The following is a 14,624-nucleotide window of genomic DNA, read 5'->3' on the forward strand; positions in this document are numbered from 1 at the left end:
CTACTCGTCCTACGTCTCGCTAGGCTCGGTGCTCGACCTTGCAAGAGGCAGCTGCGTCTGCATGCCTGCCGTCTCAATTCTCTGTGGACAGACATCGTAGTCGTGTCGAGCATGCATGATGCCATGGTATCTCGCGCACATCCATCATGGCTGGCAGGCTTGGCTGTGTTCCAGCTCCGATTTGGGCTCCACCAACCGCACCTGATTGTTCAGTTACTCAGGTTAATGCAGGTCCGTTTTATCGGCCACCAACAACATTTCTTCACGTTCCCGTACTTCCCCTGCCTTTGTCAGTGATTTGGAGTGCAAACAGAGCATGGCCTCTGGTTTTTGCTTAAGCAGTTACTAACAACCAGGCACACAGGCACTGACTAACTCCACCTTCACTTATATTTTTCTCTCGCATTGCGTGTACCTGCGTGTAACTTTAGGAATCGCCAGGACAGTCTCCGTCCAGGCATCATTCGTGTGAGTCAGTGGACCTTCTCACCAGCCACGAGTTTGCTTGTGGTGATGGTGACGGCTGCGCGTACGACATCAGAATCAGAGGATCACCGGCCGGGGTCGGCGGTCCACTAGAGCAAAAGGGACGCTAGATCACCCATGCTTGGCAGCTTGCATGCAATCACTCCCGTTCCAGTACGGGTCTAGAAGGCGAGCGACCAGTGGTGGATTCGGTGGCTGCCGTCGGCCGGTCTCACATGCTTTCTCGCGTCAATGCGTCATCGATCGAGATCAGCCGATGGAGATGATCATTAGCGTAATCAAAGCCGCCAGCCGGGCCCCTGTCATGAACCGACCTCTTGTCAGTTTGCGGCGCTGCAGTCATGCATTAACGAGATGGGGGCATCATCATCATCATGGCGATGAAGTTTGCAAGCAATTCAGTGTAAACGTCAGTCGCTTGCATTTTAAAATCGCGTTCCGTGCAGGGAAAGCGCTGAAACCGATGGCTCCGTCTGGCAAGACAAAGCGCCTCCGTTGCCTGGCTGCTATCACAAGGACGAATTCAGTGTAGGACGAACCTGCTGAAGAAAGGTGTCATCAACAATGCAACTTGTGAAATCTGTCATGCTTTGGATGAGACCCCAGTACATATCCAACCTGTTCGCTTATGCTGAAATGTTGTGAGAGAAAATCTTTAGTTGTGCATCTATGGGTAGTTTCTGGAATGCAATTGGCATCACAACAGCAGCGGATTGACAAATTCAGAAACTTATGTACCTTCAACACCCGAGCCACATCCCAGCTAAGCACTTTGGGACCTTTCTACTCCTATGTTGTTGGCACATCTGGAAATGGCGCAATAATCGGGTATTCCGAACGGAACGGACAACTTCAGCCGGAGCCCTGGCGGCCTCCAAGGCAGAAGCGTAGTTGTGGGGAGCAAGGCTCACGAGAGCAGATAAGGAGATTGTAGCAGAGTGGTGTCAGGTCTTTTTATATATGTTTTCTAGCCTTCCGGCCTGTTTGATCCATCGACTAAACTTTAGCCGACTAAATTTAGTTGATGGTGATCCAAATGGACCAGCTAAAAGACCAGCTAAAGTTTAGCTACTTCAACCTAGCTAAAATTTAGCTGAGTCTATTAGTTGGAGGATCCATACGTCCTAACTAAGAGGACTTTTAGTTGGTTAAAGTTTAGCTTTGAAATTTTAGACACAAACAGGTCCTTTTATGACGCGAAACGTTTGGATTATCTGGCCTCATATTTAGATCAATCATCTCGTGGAATAGGCCGCTGTATCCAAACTAGTTCTTATATGGCTTCTTTTGTCTCCCTCGACTCCTGTATAGGCGAAGCTGGTGCCGACTCTTTGCAGAGCAGTAGGCAATGAAGTGCAGTTCACAGAATCCTGACCATAAAGGCTGATGCAAGGAAGCATTCGGCCCAAGCCCAATCACATCTTCGATGCTCTTGAAGGCAAAGTTGGAAAAGAGAGAAAATCAGCCTGCCCAATATTTTTTCCCTCCCAGCAGTCTACTCCCTCTGTCCTATATTATTTGTCGTTTCTAGTTTTTGTGCCGTAAGTTTGACTCGATTTATAAAAAATACGTACAATATTTGTATCTCCAAATAAATTTATTAAAAAACTAGATTCAAAGATCTTTCCAATGATACTAATTATGTACCATAAATATTAATATTTTTTAATATATATTTTATCAAAGTTGTTTTTCGGAAAACAAAAGCGATAGATATTTTATGACAGATGGAGTACGTCGCTCCACCCACCGTCGCTCCACCCACCTCAGAAAATAAATCAAGGGCGCAGTCGGAATCTCCACGTCGCCATCCACTCGGCTAGGCCCGCGCCGTTTTTTTATTTTCTATAATAAATATAATATAATATTAATAAAAAAATAAAAAGGCGAAAACATCCGATACGCGAACGCTGCCGGCTGCGCACTCCCACCCCGCGAACGATAGCGAACGAAAACGTTCACCCGCCCCCAAGCTGTCAGCGACACACCCTGCGCTAACACAGTCACAGCCGGAGACACACCCTCCCAGACTCGGCGAGTCGGCGTGCCCTCCGCTTCTCTCGTGTAACTGCAGCGTCTCCGCCGCGTACAGTACAGCCGCCGGCTAACCATCTCAATTCTCACGACGCCACCGCCTAGTCGCCCTACCTGACGACGCGGCGCCATGCCTCCTCCCCAGGACGGGGTCCATGACTCCGCGGTGCGGGCCGCGCTCCTCCCGCCCCCTGCTCCGCGCCGCGCGGCCGTGAGGCTCCGCCCGCTCCCGCTCCTCATCGCCGCGGCATTCGCGGCCTCCTACCACCTCCTCTTCCACCTCTCGCCCGCGCCGTCCTACTACCAGTCCCTCCTCCTCTCGCTCGGCTCCAACGACACCGCCGCCGCCCACCTGCACGCGCTCACCATCCGCCCCCACCTTGCGGGCACGGGCGCCAACGCCCTCGCTGCCGCGCACGTCGCCTCCGCGCTCTCCTCCCACTCCTTCCCCACCCGCCTCACGAGCTACTCCGTGCTCCTCTCCTACCCCGCGCACCGCGCTCTCTCGCTCTCCGCGCCGGATCGCGACACGGTGCTCTTCGCTCTGAAGCAGGAAACCTACGCAGGCGACCCCTACGACGCGGTCTCCGCCGAGGCCGTCCCCACCTTCCTCGCCTACGCGGCCTCCGGCTCGGTCGCCGCCGAGGCCGTCTACGCCAACTACGGCCGCGCAGAGGACTACGCTTACCTCGCCGCGCGCGGCATCAACGTCACCGGAAAGGTCGCCGTCGCGCGCTACGGCAAAGTGTTCCGCGGCGATATCGTCAGGAACGCGCGCGACGCCGGCGCCGCCGCGGCGGTAATATACACCGACGCGAAGGACTACGCGGCCGGGAAGGCCTTCCCGGACGGACCGTGGATGCCGCCGACAGGCGTGCAGGTGGGTAGCACGTTCAAGGGGGTCGGGGACCCCACGACGCCGATGTGGCCGTCGTCGGAGGGCTGCGAGCGCCTGAGCATCGCGGAGGCGATGAGCTCCGATGACATGCCGGGGATACCGGCGCTGCCGGTGTCCTGGAAGGATGGGGAGACCATACTACAGCTCATCGGCGGCAATGTGGCGCCAAAGGATTGGCAAGGAGGCGATGGCGCGGCGGCTTACAGGATTGGGCCCGGCCCGGCAGTGCTCAACCTGACCTACATAGTAAGTGGATCTTTTGCTGTAAAGGAGTAGATGGAAACTTGGAAAAGGACAGATAAAATCTTCTTTTGCTATTTGTTGTTTTCTGTGTATAGGGGAATGAGACGATGGTTACTATTCAGAATGTCATTTCGGTGATTGAAGGGAGAGAAGAACCTGATCGGTATGATCAAAATCCCCAAACCAACACTATCACCTTACCCCCAATACCCCCATCCAAACTCCAATTTAGGAAAGGGGGCACTGTAGCATATATAGTACAAATCCGTCTGTGGCCTCAAGAGTCAGCTTATATGCTATGAGTCGAAATTCAATCTTCGTTAGGTAAATGTGACTCGTAAAATTTAAAGTGTGCGAGAGACTTTTTCTTTGAACAGTGTGTATGACACACTTCTTCATTGAAACAGTGTGCTGACACACACTAAGTATTTGTAGTCATACTATAGAGGCAGAGTTATATTTCGTGCGGTGACCATCATTTACGGAACTTTGGGTGGTTAGTGATGAAATAGTCACCATGAACCACTTAGTGCTAAATATATATCACAGATTTTGTATGGTATTTCAAACTACTTAATCACTTTCCAATCTCATTCTTTGAAAGTTAAAAAAAATCTGTACAAATTCTGTGCAATTATCATTGTAAAACATGCAGGTATGTAATCCTTGGAAATCACCGTGATGCATGGACATTTGGGGCAGCTGATCCAAACAGTGGGACAGCAACCTTGCTTGAGGTATGCTATATGTGGGTACCCAGTTTTATGTTCTAATTAAGATTTGCTCGACTTCTTGTGTATTAACTTCCATTAGATGTAGCTAGCTCAACGGTTGTCTGAGCTGCAAAAGAAGGGCTGGAGACCTCGACGAACCATCATCTTGTGCAACTGGGATGCCGAAGAGTATGGATTGGTCTCTCTCTAAACTCAATTGCTCATGACCCTGTCCTGTTTTTTTGAACGAACAATTGACATGTCTTCTTGATACAATTTTCTTTGGGGAACATTGCAGACAGGATCCACTGAATGGGTTGAGGAGAACAGGGCAATGCTAACTTCAAGAACTGTTGCTTACCTAAATGTTGATATTGCGGTGGATGGTTATGGATTTTACGCATCTGCAACTCCTCAACTTGATGAATTGCTTAAAGAAGCTAGTAAGCAGGTATAGAAATTTGAAAGAATTATAGCAGAATTTTGGAGTTAACAGAGAGAATTTAACTCATTATGTGACCAGAAATTGTACAAGTGGCTTAATTGTATGGATCCTGTAGTTATGTAAAGGGTACAGTCCAATAATTAGTACAATCAGAGGAACAAAAATTATTGATTATTGACTATTAGCAGTTTGATTTGTGATTTAATTGGTTTTTCTTGGATATACAGTTTCTGTTAGTATGAACATCTGCTGACTATGACTAAAGTCACATGGTGACTTCTTGTACCAGTCAATTAGTCTGTCTCTCTAAACATTTTCTGTTTTCATTGTTATTGACGAAGGTCCAAAATCCAGACAATGGGACACAGAGTCTCTATGATCTGTGGATGGCTTCTAACAGTTCTCCTTTGGTAAGTAGTTAATGTTAGCTAAAGCCATTCCTTTTTCTTAACACAAGCTTGTCGTCTTTCAGTATTTCAAGTGGTTAGCATGTAAAGGGAATCATTGACCTAGTTTTGTTTCATCTTTGTTCCAAGTTCAGGCTGTGTTGCTTTTGCTGCATTAGATGCAAGTTTTAGATTTCTTATGAATTAATGAGAGTTCTGTTGACAAATGTATGCATTAAGATTGAAAGATTAGGAGGTGGAGGATCAGATTATTCTGCATTTGTTCAACACATTGGTATTCCATCAGTGGACATGACGATTGGGTCAGGTTTGTTCTACTTTCTTGTATATATACTTGCTTTCATTAACAACCTTCCTTGAAATGATCTGCTATACTGTTGTTTAACTTCGTCTTTAAATTTTATTTTTTAGATTAATCAAATAAAATATTATTTTTACTAGATATCTTCCCTTTCACAATATAATTCTGAAGCATAGCCAATTCATAGAGAAACAACGCAAAAAAGGGAATCCTATTGATTTTTGTTTTCCATTTTGTGCTGTTTGTTTGCAGACTATGCAGTCTATCATAGCTTGTATGATGACTTCATCTGGATGGAAAAGTTTGGAGATCCCTTGTTCCAGAGGCATGTTGCAGGTATGTTTACACCAACCTACAGACTTGGACTTGTACCTTTGCCACGGATGTGTCTGACCCTTGGGTTTACATACTTACACGCTATATTTCATGGCATGCTTTGTCAGCTGCTGGAAGGAGAAACGTGATACATTTCTAACCATTTTTCATTTTGAGGACACTGGAACTATTTTACTTCTGCACGCAGTTTTCTCTAGAACACTACTTTAGGTCAGATTGTAATATACTCCCTCTGTCTCAAAAGGAATGCAATTCTAAGTTTGGGATGAGTCAAAGTTTGACAAAGTTTATTGAAAATAGTATAAATATTTATGTGTCCAAATAGGTTTATTATAAAAATATTTTTCATAAGTAATCTAATGATATTTATTTGGTATTGCAAATATTAGTAATTTTTGTATAGGTTTGGTTAAACTTAAAATTGTTTGACTTCTCGGCAAGTGAGAATTGCATTCTTTTTAGGACGGAGGGAGTACATCTTGTTTACTTATTAGCTCTTTCGTACAGCCACAGTATGTTAAAAAAGCTTTGTCTTTATAGAATGAAACATGCCTATAAAATTGTTGGGGTGAAATTTCCTTTGTGATTTTGATCCTTCATCCTTACTTTGACGGAGTTGATCAGTGAAATGGATTATGCTAAATTTTGTTTGATAGTCTATCGCAACATCTAAAATTAACTTATGTTTCCTTTCTAGTTGCGAGCATGTGGGGGCTTGTTGCTCTTAGGCTCTCAGATGAGGAGATCCTACCCTTCAACTACAGCAATTATGTCACGGAGCTTGAGGTAACCTGTCCTTCGGAGCTCTCAAACAAATTATGGATCACCTGTTTCAGAATTGCTCGCTTTCTATTTTTCAATGAGAACTCCAAATTTAGAGAATCATGACAGTTGATCCTTGTTATCAGAATGGAGCATTAGGTATAAGTGAAACAGTACTGGGAATGTCTGTCAGCTTATCACCCCTGCACAAGTCAATCGAAGTGTTCAGAAAGGCAGTTCTGAAAGTGGATTCTGAATTGAAGGTATCTATTCTCCTGATCGCTGCGTGTTGTTGCCTGATCCATGGTTTCAACTTTGTTTAACTTTTTACTTTATTTTTTTATATAGGCTCTACAGACATGGAAAATTTGGGCCCCATGGAGAAACAATCCCTTGAAGGTCAGAGAAATCAATGACCGGCTGATGATGACCGAACGGGCGTTCACAGACCAGGAAGGACTGTCTGGACGGCCATGGTACAAACACCTGGTAAGTTCTTTTGGTGGGTTCTGAGAAAATACTGTCATCAGCTCATGTTATTGCCAGACTCACGGAAACGAAATCACACAGATTTACGCACCTTCACTGCACAACGATTACGGGGCTCAAGTGTATCCAGGTGTTGATGACGCCATTCAGAGGGCGAAGAAAATAAATACTTCTGAATCCTGGCAATCTGTACAGCATGAGATTTACAGGGTCTCTCGAGTCATAAATCAGGCAGCGCTAGTTTTAAGTGGAGGTCTAACTTGAGTATCTTTTTTTTTACAATAGCCCCGTTTTCTGGTAGTACATGGCCCTTGGCCGTTGGCTATAACTTCTTGAAAACAGTAGCTGGACTGATACAGTATTGCGGTGGATGTGATATGGAAAAAAAGAGAGTAAATTTTACTGCAAATACTTAAATATATCCGAGTTCTTATGCTGATCTCGTTACTTGTAAATTGCATATTTCGCTCTCCAAACTTGTCCAAGTTCTCACCCTTATTCTGATTGTACATTGCACTCTCTAAACTTGTCCTATGACCCCTACCCCCCCCCCCCCCCCCCTTCCGTCTGTATTGGGTTGTCCTCGCCGTACCCTGCTGCATGTGCACAACTCGATCCGCCACCCTCTTGCCTACTTAGGGCCTGTTCGGTTCCCGGTGATGCTTGGCTGTATAAAATACAGCAGCGTTCCTGGCCGGATCGGTTCCGGGACTCAATCCTGTGCGAACCGAACATGCCCTTACGCTTCATCGCTGGCTCAACGTCGCACCGCCACGCCGCAGCAACGTGCCTGCATGCCCCCATATTGTGTCCTTGCCGAGGTGTGCCTCACCCATCCATGGTCGTGTAGGCGTGCACGTCCATCGGTCCATGCAGGCAGGCGAGCTCATCGCGGCGGGAGGCAAGAAAGGTTGGAAGGGTGGGGAGTGATGCAAGGAGATGGCGGGGGAGAGGAAGGAGTGTGGTGGTATCGGCTGCCAAGTGTGACTGCAGTGGGGCAAAGGCACGGGTTGGTGCAGCTAAGGTGGGGTAGGAGCGAATCGAGCAACAGCGTTGACTGCCCACTCGCTAAGCACAAGCGAGGAGGGCCATGACACATCGTGTGGCGACAAGGCAACAGTGGTGCAACACGACACAAACAAAGGAAGAGTGAAGAGGGCCACGATAGTGGGGGCTTGATTAGTTGATTGGCCACTCATCGAACACAAGCGAGGAGGACACATTGAGCAAGAGCGAGGAGGGCCACGATAGTGGGGACACGTGTGGTGACAAGGCAACCATGATGCAACACAACACAAATGCATACAGGTGAGGTAGACACATGTAGCGCGACTAGGTGAGGCCGACACGAAGTGAGGGAGGAGGTGGGCTGATATTATGATATAGTAATACAAGTTTAGAAAACCGAGTGCAATTTGTTAGTACTTGGACATGAATAACAACTCAAAATAAGTTAGATAGTCCTAGTAGGATGCATGCAATTTGGAAAAAAAATTAGTGCAGTCTGGCTGCACCCACGCTCCCTGCAGACTCCATCCCGATGTCGTCCATGTGGAGATCCGAAGAATCCGACGCTCGCGCCCGTCCATTGGAGCCGAGCGCCCGAGCCGCGGTTCCCGAGCTGAGCGCCGTGCGGAGGTGAACCAGGGGGTGTCCGATCTCCACGTGGACGGCATCGGGATGGAGTCTGTAGGAAACGTGGGTGCAGCCAGACTACACGTAATTTTTTTTCATGCAATTTAAAGTCTAACTCAGAACAAGTTTAACGAGCAGGGTGTGTAATTTACAAATAATTCAAGACAAGTTGCGATTGCCACCCGTAAATTTCTTTTTAAGGAAAATGTTTTCGTGGCTCTATGTGATAAAATTCCTTTCTTGACTAAAAAAAAGTTCGACTTCCTTCCTTAGCCCTAAAAAACTTTCCTAATTCCTTTCTTGGCCCTAAAAAACTTGACTTCTTTCCCTGGTCCTTTTAGATTTGAACTTACTTAATTGGCCTGAAATCCAACTTTCCTTCCTTTTATGACATTTCCATCAGATTTGGCAATTATCGGTGTTAAGTGGAGGATGAAATATCAATTTTACACATGGGCGAAATAGGTAAGTTTAGTTTTCATTCATATATTTCATTTTGGTGATTATTTAGACTACTTTTGGATAGAATGTACCTTATTTTCTGCAATTATGATGACTTCAAACTATGCGAAAATAGTCTAAAAATAACCCTTACCTATTTTGCTTAGGGGTTCGTCATTTCATCCACCACTTAACACCCATAGTGACCAAATTTTATGGAAGGGCCATATACGAAAAGAAAGTTAGATTTCAGACCAAATAGGTAATTTCAAATCTAAAAGGACCGAAGAAGGAAACCGAACTCTTCTCAGGTCCATGGAAGGAATTTTTCTTGTGTTATAAATGGTGACTGTCGGCTGTCGCTACATCGGTGTCAGCTGTGAAACATTTGTAGGTCAGTTTCTTGTTTACTTCACTCCAATATGTAAAGAAACTCAAAATAAAAATTGTTCAAACATAGAAACTAGAACATTTCTCCAGCAGAATCTGAAGGAACATCAGACAGAAAATTATCAGATGAATCAATGATATAAGGAACTCATGAGACAGACTCAAAGGGAGTTGGAAGTCGTAAAATGAAGGCCCTGCACAAGCAGTAGGTCCGTGTGCAAAAAAACAGCAGCGCCTAATGTGAAGCATGGCTCGAAGCTCGAAGCTCGAAGCCAAAGATTCGGTAAAAGCTCCCGAACAATTGTCAGCCTGTTCGTTTCGGCTGGATTGGCTTATAAGCCATGACTGAAAGTACTGCTGGCTGGTTTGGTGTGAGAGAAAAATACTGTTCAAGCCATGGATTATAAGCCAGATACGAGCGATCCAACCGAAACGAACAGGCTGTGTTTTGACCCATATATTATCTACGCAAGAAACCCATGGCTTGGTAAACATTGTTTAGGGTGATGTCCGCTATCTCAGCAGCTTTTCCTGCTCCTTCTAAAAGAACATTATCCAAGTAGGCTGGGTCAGACATTATCTCCTCATAACGGACCTACAAAGGTGTGAAAAAACAGAATTAAAGGAAAGGATTCGTATGAGATTAATTATGCAAATAAAAAGAACTTGATCGCTAAATTTTTCAAATACAATGGTTCAGTCCAATTGGAGGGGTAAGCATAAGGGTTGCACATTATCAAACTGTACAGATCAAGGGTCTTGGAACCTGAATAGGCTGCAAATGATCAATTAGAGCTTCCGTAAGAGTAGCCTTGAATGTACCCCAGTTCATGTGTTGGCACTCGCTAACAACTTCCTGAAAAACAATATTAGTAAAAATATCAATCTTAACTAACTTGAAATAACAAATTTATACTGGATATAGGTGAAACGTCTATATATAGGCAACTCTGCTTCATGTTTAGCCTGTGTATAGGTGTACTACAGCATGCAAAAATTAGATACCTCCTGAGTCTTCCCAGTGATAATCTGGTATATAGAGAGAAGATTTCTGCATTCCGGCCTCTCTGGGTTGTCGAACTCCATACTGTAATATATGAGTTCAATGAAATGAGTTTCCATAACAATGAAAGGAGAGGTAGAGAGGGCGGAGAAGAGAGGAAGAGAGAAACCCTGGGAATGAGTCAGTTTTGCAGCGCTTGATTTTATTTGCGATCACCTACCAAAAAGAAGACAGCTATTTATGAATAAATCCAATCACAGAAATATATGAACATGTTAAAGTTATAAAAATATGGAGGCATGAGGATTCAATTCATATCACTATCCTTAGATCCTTACATCTTTTGGGTCAAGAAGGTTAATACGAGACTGATCTGAAGAAGCAGACTTGGACATCTGTCACCAAAACGGAAGTCAGCACAGTACATGTATAGAGCACAGTAATCAGGTAAGTTGAAACATATGAACCAGCTCAGAACATAATTCAAAAATTAAATGCATATCTAGCAGTACTGTTAATCACCTTGGAGAGACCATCAGTTAGGGACATAACACGAGCCCCTGCTGGAGGAATAAGGGCTTCAGGAACCTAAACAATCAAACCAGAAGGTACTCTAATCTAAGTATAGCATAGATAACTTAGAAGGATGTGAAATTGTGTATGTGCATGACATTTTGCACACCTTAAATAGCAAACCCCCTCTCCTGCCAAGCAAAAAATATAAATGAATTGTCATGAAAAGACAAACTACTACTGGAACTGCAAAAAGCGGGACAAAAAAATTTATCTCACCCTCCCAATTTCTTCCACTTTCTTCCACCATAAAGATTATTTCCACGCTCAGCTATTTCACGAGTTAATTCCAAATGTTGTGTTTGATCTTCACCAACAGGTACCAGATCGGACTGCGATCATTCAAGTAAGCCATTGTTCATATTGAGGCGAGAAAAACAAGGGAATAAATACAGCTGAATTGAAATGTTGCATTCATGCTAGCTAAATGAGCTGTTAATAATTCACCTGGTACAAAAGGATGTCAGAAGCCATTAGAACAGGATAAGTCAAAAGCGCAACCCCAACATTTTCATCACCCTGATAAAAAAAAAGCATCAGCAGTACTATTATAGTCAACCTTAAAAAATCTGAAATATTTTTAACACCATTATGTAAGGCATTGAGGGATTTTGCAAGAATGGAATCTGACTCCACCTTATCACTACATACGGAATTAATGCTTCAGTAAAATAGTAGGGCTAGAACTAACAGCTTTAAAGTTTAAAGCAGCACTGAAGCTGTATAAAGTGACAAGGCGTCACAGTTGTGATCTGATGATAAAATTAGACATCACATGGTGTGAACTAAGCACTCATGTGGATCAAACAGAGATCCACAATGAAGAGTGATTATTAGGCCAAAAGCATTAAAATACAGGGAAGATATTGCAAGATCATTTATCTGTTTGACTCAATAATCCATCAAATGTGAAAGCCAAACCCTAGCATGGAATTGATGTATCCTCAAACATGACTATGGTAGTGGCCCATAAGCACATGGAATTGCTAGTCACAAAAAGGAATGTTTTGATGAAATACTTTATCCCAGTTAGTATGATGTAGACATGTGCATGTTATTGGAGAGCATTTTGAACTGCAAGAATAGTTGCATATCATTCGTTATTTCAGCAGGTGTTTGAATCACAAAAAATAAGATGTTGACAATGAAAGAGACATCTATATTCCTTGTCCCTTCTCATAACATGTTTAATTTCTCAAACAAAATTTGATGGTGAAAGCTGTCGTACAGCAAGTGACGCACCGCCTTGCGAGACTTCTCTTTGAACTGGATCATTCTATTCAGCCAACCAATAGGAGTAGAAGAACTCAATAGCCACATCAACTCAACATGAGCACGGACATGAGACTGTACAAAGATAGAAGCCTGAAAACACAGAGTCATAATACATAACAACAGAAGTGTACACATACAGAATAATCAAAACACAGTGAGGCAGACCTTGGAGCTGTCGACGCCACACGCCAGATATATTGCAGCAGTGCTTCTTGTTGCTTTGGAAAGCAGTGGCGCCTCATATGGTAAAGTAATCTGCAAATATTTTGAACAAAGTGATAAACATAACCTAACAAATTTAAAAGAGCAACAAAATGAACCATATACAGCAATATCTTTATAAAAAACAATTATGAAATAAATAGAACAAGAACAAAAGCAGCTCCTTATTCCTCCAATCCTCCTGCAAGGTAACAACATAGTTTGAATATACAACATGGAAAACACTTAGCTAACATCATAAGGTTGAAAGAATATCATGTATTACGCAAATATCATGCAGCATATGTCAAAGAGATATTTAAGAAAGCAAGTTAATAGGAAGGCTGTAATTTGTCTCAGGACACCAGAACAGGGTAGAAAAAATCATTGATAACAATTATGTCAATACCAATTTATCAAGCTGTTAAACTAATACAATTATTATGCTTCTGTTGTAAGATGGACATATACTAAGAAAGAACTTACTGCATGAAGATCCACGATGAAAAAGAATGTCTCGTATAAATCCTGCAATGAAGTGACATATAAGAAGATATAACGATGCAAACTACCCTGAACAAGGGATGAATTAACAGTGATAAGTTCGCTACTTTGTAGTTACCTCTTGAATATAGTTCAATATAGATGAAACAATATCATAACTGAAAAGGCCTTGGTGCTGAACAAACTGTTTCTTGATTAATACTTCTGATTGTTTTCATTCCTTTCAAGTTCTTTTTAGTTCTCTACCACTTAAGCAAAGCCTATACAGTGCAATTCAAAGGAACTTGTAATTTCAAAGCAACATATGTAATACCTGAAGTGCAACCCAATTCTTAATCGCCCCTAGATAATTTCCAAGGTGAACCAATCCTGTTGGCTGTACACCAGAAACTACTCTTTTCCTGCAACAGTGAACACAGCTAGCTGTTCGATTTAGAGAAAAGAGGGTAAATAGATTTATCAGAACCATTTCACAACCTTAACATGAATTCATTACATAACTATGAGCCATCACGGAAATAGACACCATCATTATGGATAACTAAAAGTTCCTAGAGAAATCCTCCCCATCCAAACAGGCCCTATGGAAGCAAATTTTAGTCCTATATTTTTCCCCTTCTATTGTGCTAAAATTCGTATTTTCAACTTAGATATTTCTGTTGAACTTACATTCAATCTGAACATGCCGTTGAAGCAAAAGGAAGGCCAAACGATCATTCGTAAATGCATATGGAGAAAGAGCGGTATTACAACCATGGCGTAGATAGTTTCCTCTAACCAACCATGACTGCAAGCAGCAAGTAAAATGCATTCTACAGCAATTCAATTCTAGCATTGGTCATTTGCAGAATTCCAAAACATCACAAACCCTATATATTCAATGAAGGTATACCCGAACGCATCAACATCTGAGCAAACTCAGAGGCTTACGCCATTGCAGTAAAATCTCCTCTCTCTCGTGAATTAGCCACACTAAAATGCAGGTCCACGAGCGATTCCCAAAGGCGACGTGCTAAAAGCCAAACTGCAACACAAACCCGAAAATACGCAACAAAGCATTACGTCGAACACCACCCTGACAGGGAGGCGCTGGACTTACTTCCTTGCCGGAGGAGCAGACGCTTCCTCGCTGGGGCCGGGAACGGCTTCAACCGCGCTGCAATTGAGACGACGGAGCGGGTGGATGCCCGAAGCGAGCAGTCCTCCTCGGGCACCAACGCCACTCCTAAAGCTACGACGCCAAAAGGCGGGAAAAAAACAGAAGTTGCAGCATCAACGGCGAACAAAAAGATATAAGCGGTTAGGGTTTCAGCAGAGCGTACCAGGTGTACGCGAAGTGCGGCGGGCAGTGGAGGACGTGGGAGAGGAGTGCGCGGCTCATGGCGTCGTCCCCGTCCTCCGCTACCCTTCGGATTTGGCTGCGCGGCTTTGGTTGGAGAAGCCGCAAGCGGACAGCGTGCTGACGCGTCTTCCGTGATAGCGAGCTCA

General features: G+C 43.9%; 2 protein-coding genes across 5 annotated transcripts; one reads left to right on the plus strand and one right to left on the minus strand.

The window, feature by feature from the left end:
- The first annotated feature begins 2,496 nt into the window (after window positions 1–2,496).
- LOC136450562 (probable glutamate carboxypeptidase LAMP1) lies at window positions 2,497–7,547 on the plus strand. The gene is made up of 12 exons (XM_066451053.1): window positions 2,497–3,664; window positions 3,757–3,824; window positions 4,317–4,398; window positions 4,481–4,573; window positions 4,673–4,825; window positions 5,161–5,229; window positions 5,446–5,533; window positions 5,780–5,863; window positions 6,561–6,649; window positions 6,772–6,888; window positions 6,974–7,114; window positions 7,196–7,547. The coding sequence occupies exons 1-12, from the start codon at window positions 2,651–2,653 to the stop codon at window positions 7,376–7,378; spliced, it is 2,181 nt and encodes a 726-aa protein (XP_066307150.1). The 5' UTR covers window positions 2,497–2,650; the 3' UTR covers window positions 7,379–7,547.
- A 2,107-nt stretch (window positions 7,548–9,654) lies between these two features.
- Window positions 9,655–14,592, minus strand: LOC136450565 (tryptophan--tRNA ligase, chloroplastic/mitochondrial-like). Of its 4 annotated transcripts, none has more exons than XM_066451056.1 (15): window positions 14,459–14,592; window positions 14,236–14,367; window positions 13,450–13,537; window positions 13,119–13,160; window positions 12,597–12,686; window positions 12,399–12,503; window positions 11,604–11,675; window positions 11,376–11,488; window positions 11,266–11,287; window positions 11,106–11,171; window positions 10,922–10,978; window positions 10,753–10,799; window positions 10,586–10,667; window positions 10,347–10,436; window positions 9,655–10,175 (listed from the first exon to the last, which is right to left on the minus strand). In XM_066451056.1, the coding sequence occupies exons 1-15, from the start codon at window positions 14,515–14,517 to the stop codon at window positions 10,041–10,043; spliced, it is 1,200 nt and encodes a 399-aa protein (XP_066307153.1). In that variant the 5' UTR covers window positions 14,518–14,592; the 3' UTR covers window positions 9,655–10,040. The 4 variants fall into 4 exon arrangements, with proteins under 4 accessions (XP_066307153.1, XP_066307152.1, XP_066307155.1 ...); XM_066451055.1 differs by having other exon boundaries at window positions 12,399–12,521; XM_066451058.1 differs by lacking the exons at window positions 14,236–14,367; window positions 14,459–14,592 and having other exon boundaries at window positions 12,597–12,834; window positions 13,450–13,546.
- Window positions 14,593–14,624: the final 32 nt, after the last annotated feature.

This window comes from Miscanthus floridulus, chromosome 5 (genome assembly GCF_019320115.1).
Source record: "Miscanthus floridulus cultivar M001 chromosome 5, ASM1932011v1, whole genome shotgun sequence".
NCBI lineage: Eukaryota > Viridiplantae > Streptophyta > Magnoliopsida > Poales > Poaceae > Miscanthus > Miscanthus floridulus.

What these genes read in the sequence shown, in the direction of transcription:
- LOC136450562 (XM_066451053.1), top strand. Translation starts at nt 2,651, where the DNA reads ATGCCTCCTCCCCAGGACGGGGTCCATGACTCCGCGGTGCGGGCCGCG. An exon ending in GGACATGACGATTGGGTCAG is followed by an intron (nt 5,534 to 5,779) that starts GTTTGTTCTACT and finishes GTTTGTTTGCAG; the next exon opens with ACTATGCAGTCTATCATAGC. An exon ending in GGCCATGGTACAAACACCTG is followed by an intron (nt 7,115 to 7,195) that starts GTAAGTTCTTTT and finishes GAAATCACACAG; the next exon opens with ATTTACGCACCTTCACTGCA.
- LOC136450565 (XM_066451055.1), bottom strand. Translation starts at nt 14,517, where the DNA reads ATGAGCCGCGCACTCCTCTCCCACGTCCTCCACTGCCCGCCGCACTTC. An exon ending in AAGAGAAGTCTCGCAAGGCG is followed by an intron (nt 11,676 to 12,398) that starts GTGCGTCACTTG and finishes TTTTTTTATCAG; the next exon opens with GGTGATGAAAATGTTGGGGT. An exon ending in ATCATTTGCAGCCTATTCAG is followed by an intron (nt 10,176 to 10,346) that starts GTTCCAAGACCC and finishes ACACCTTTGTAG; the next exon opens with GTCCGTTATGAGGAGATAAT.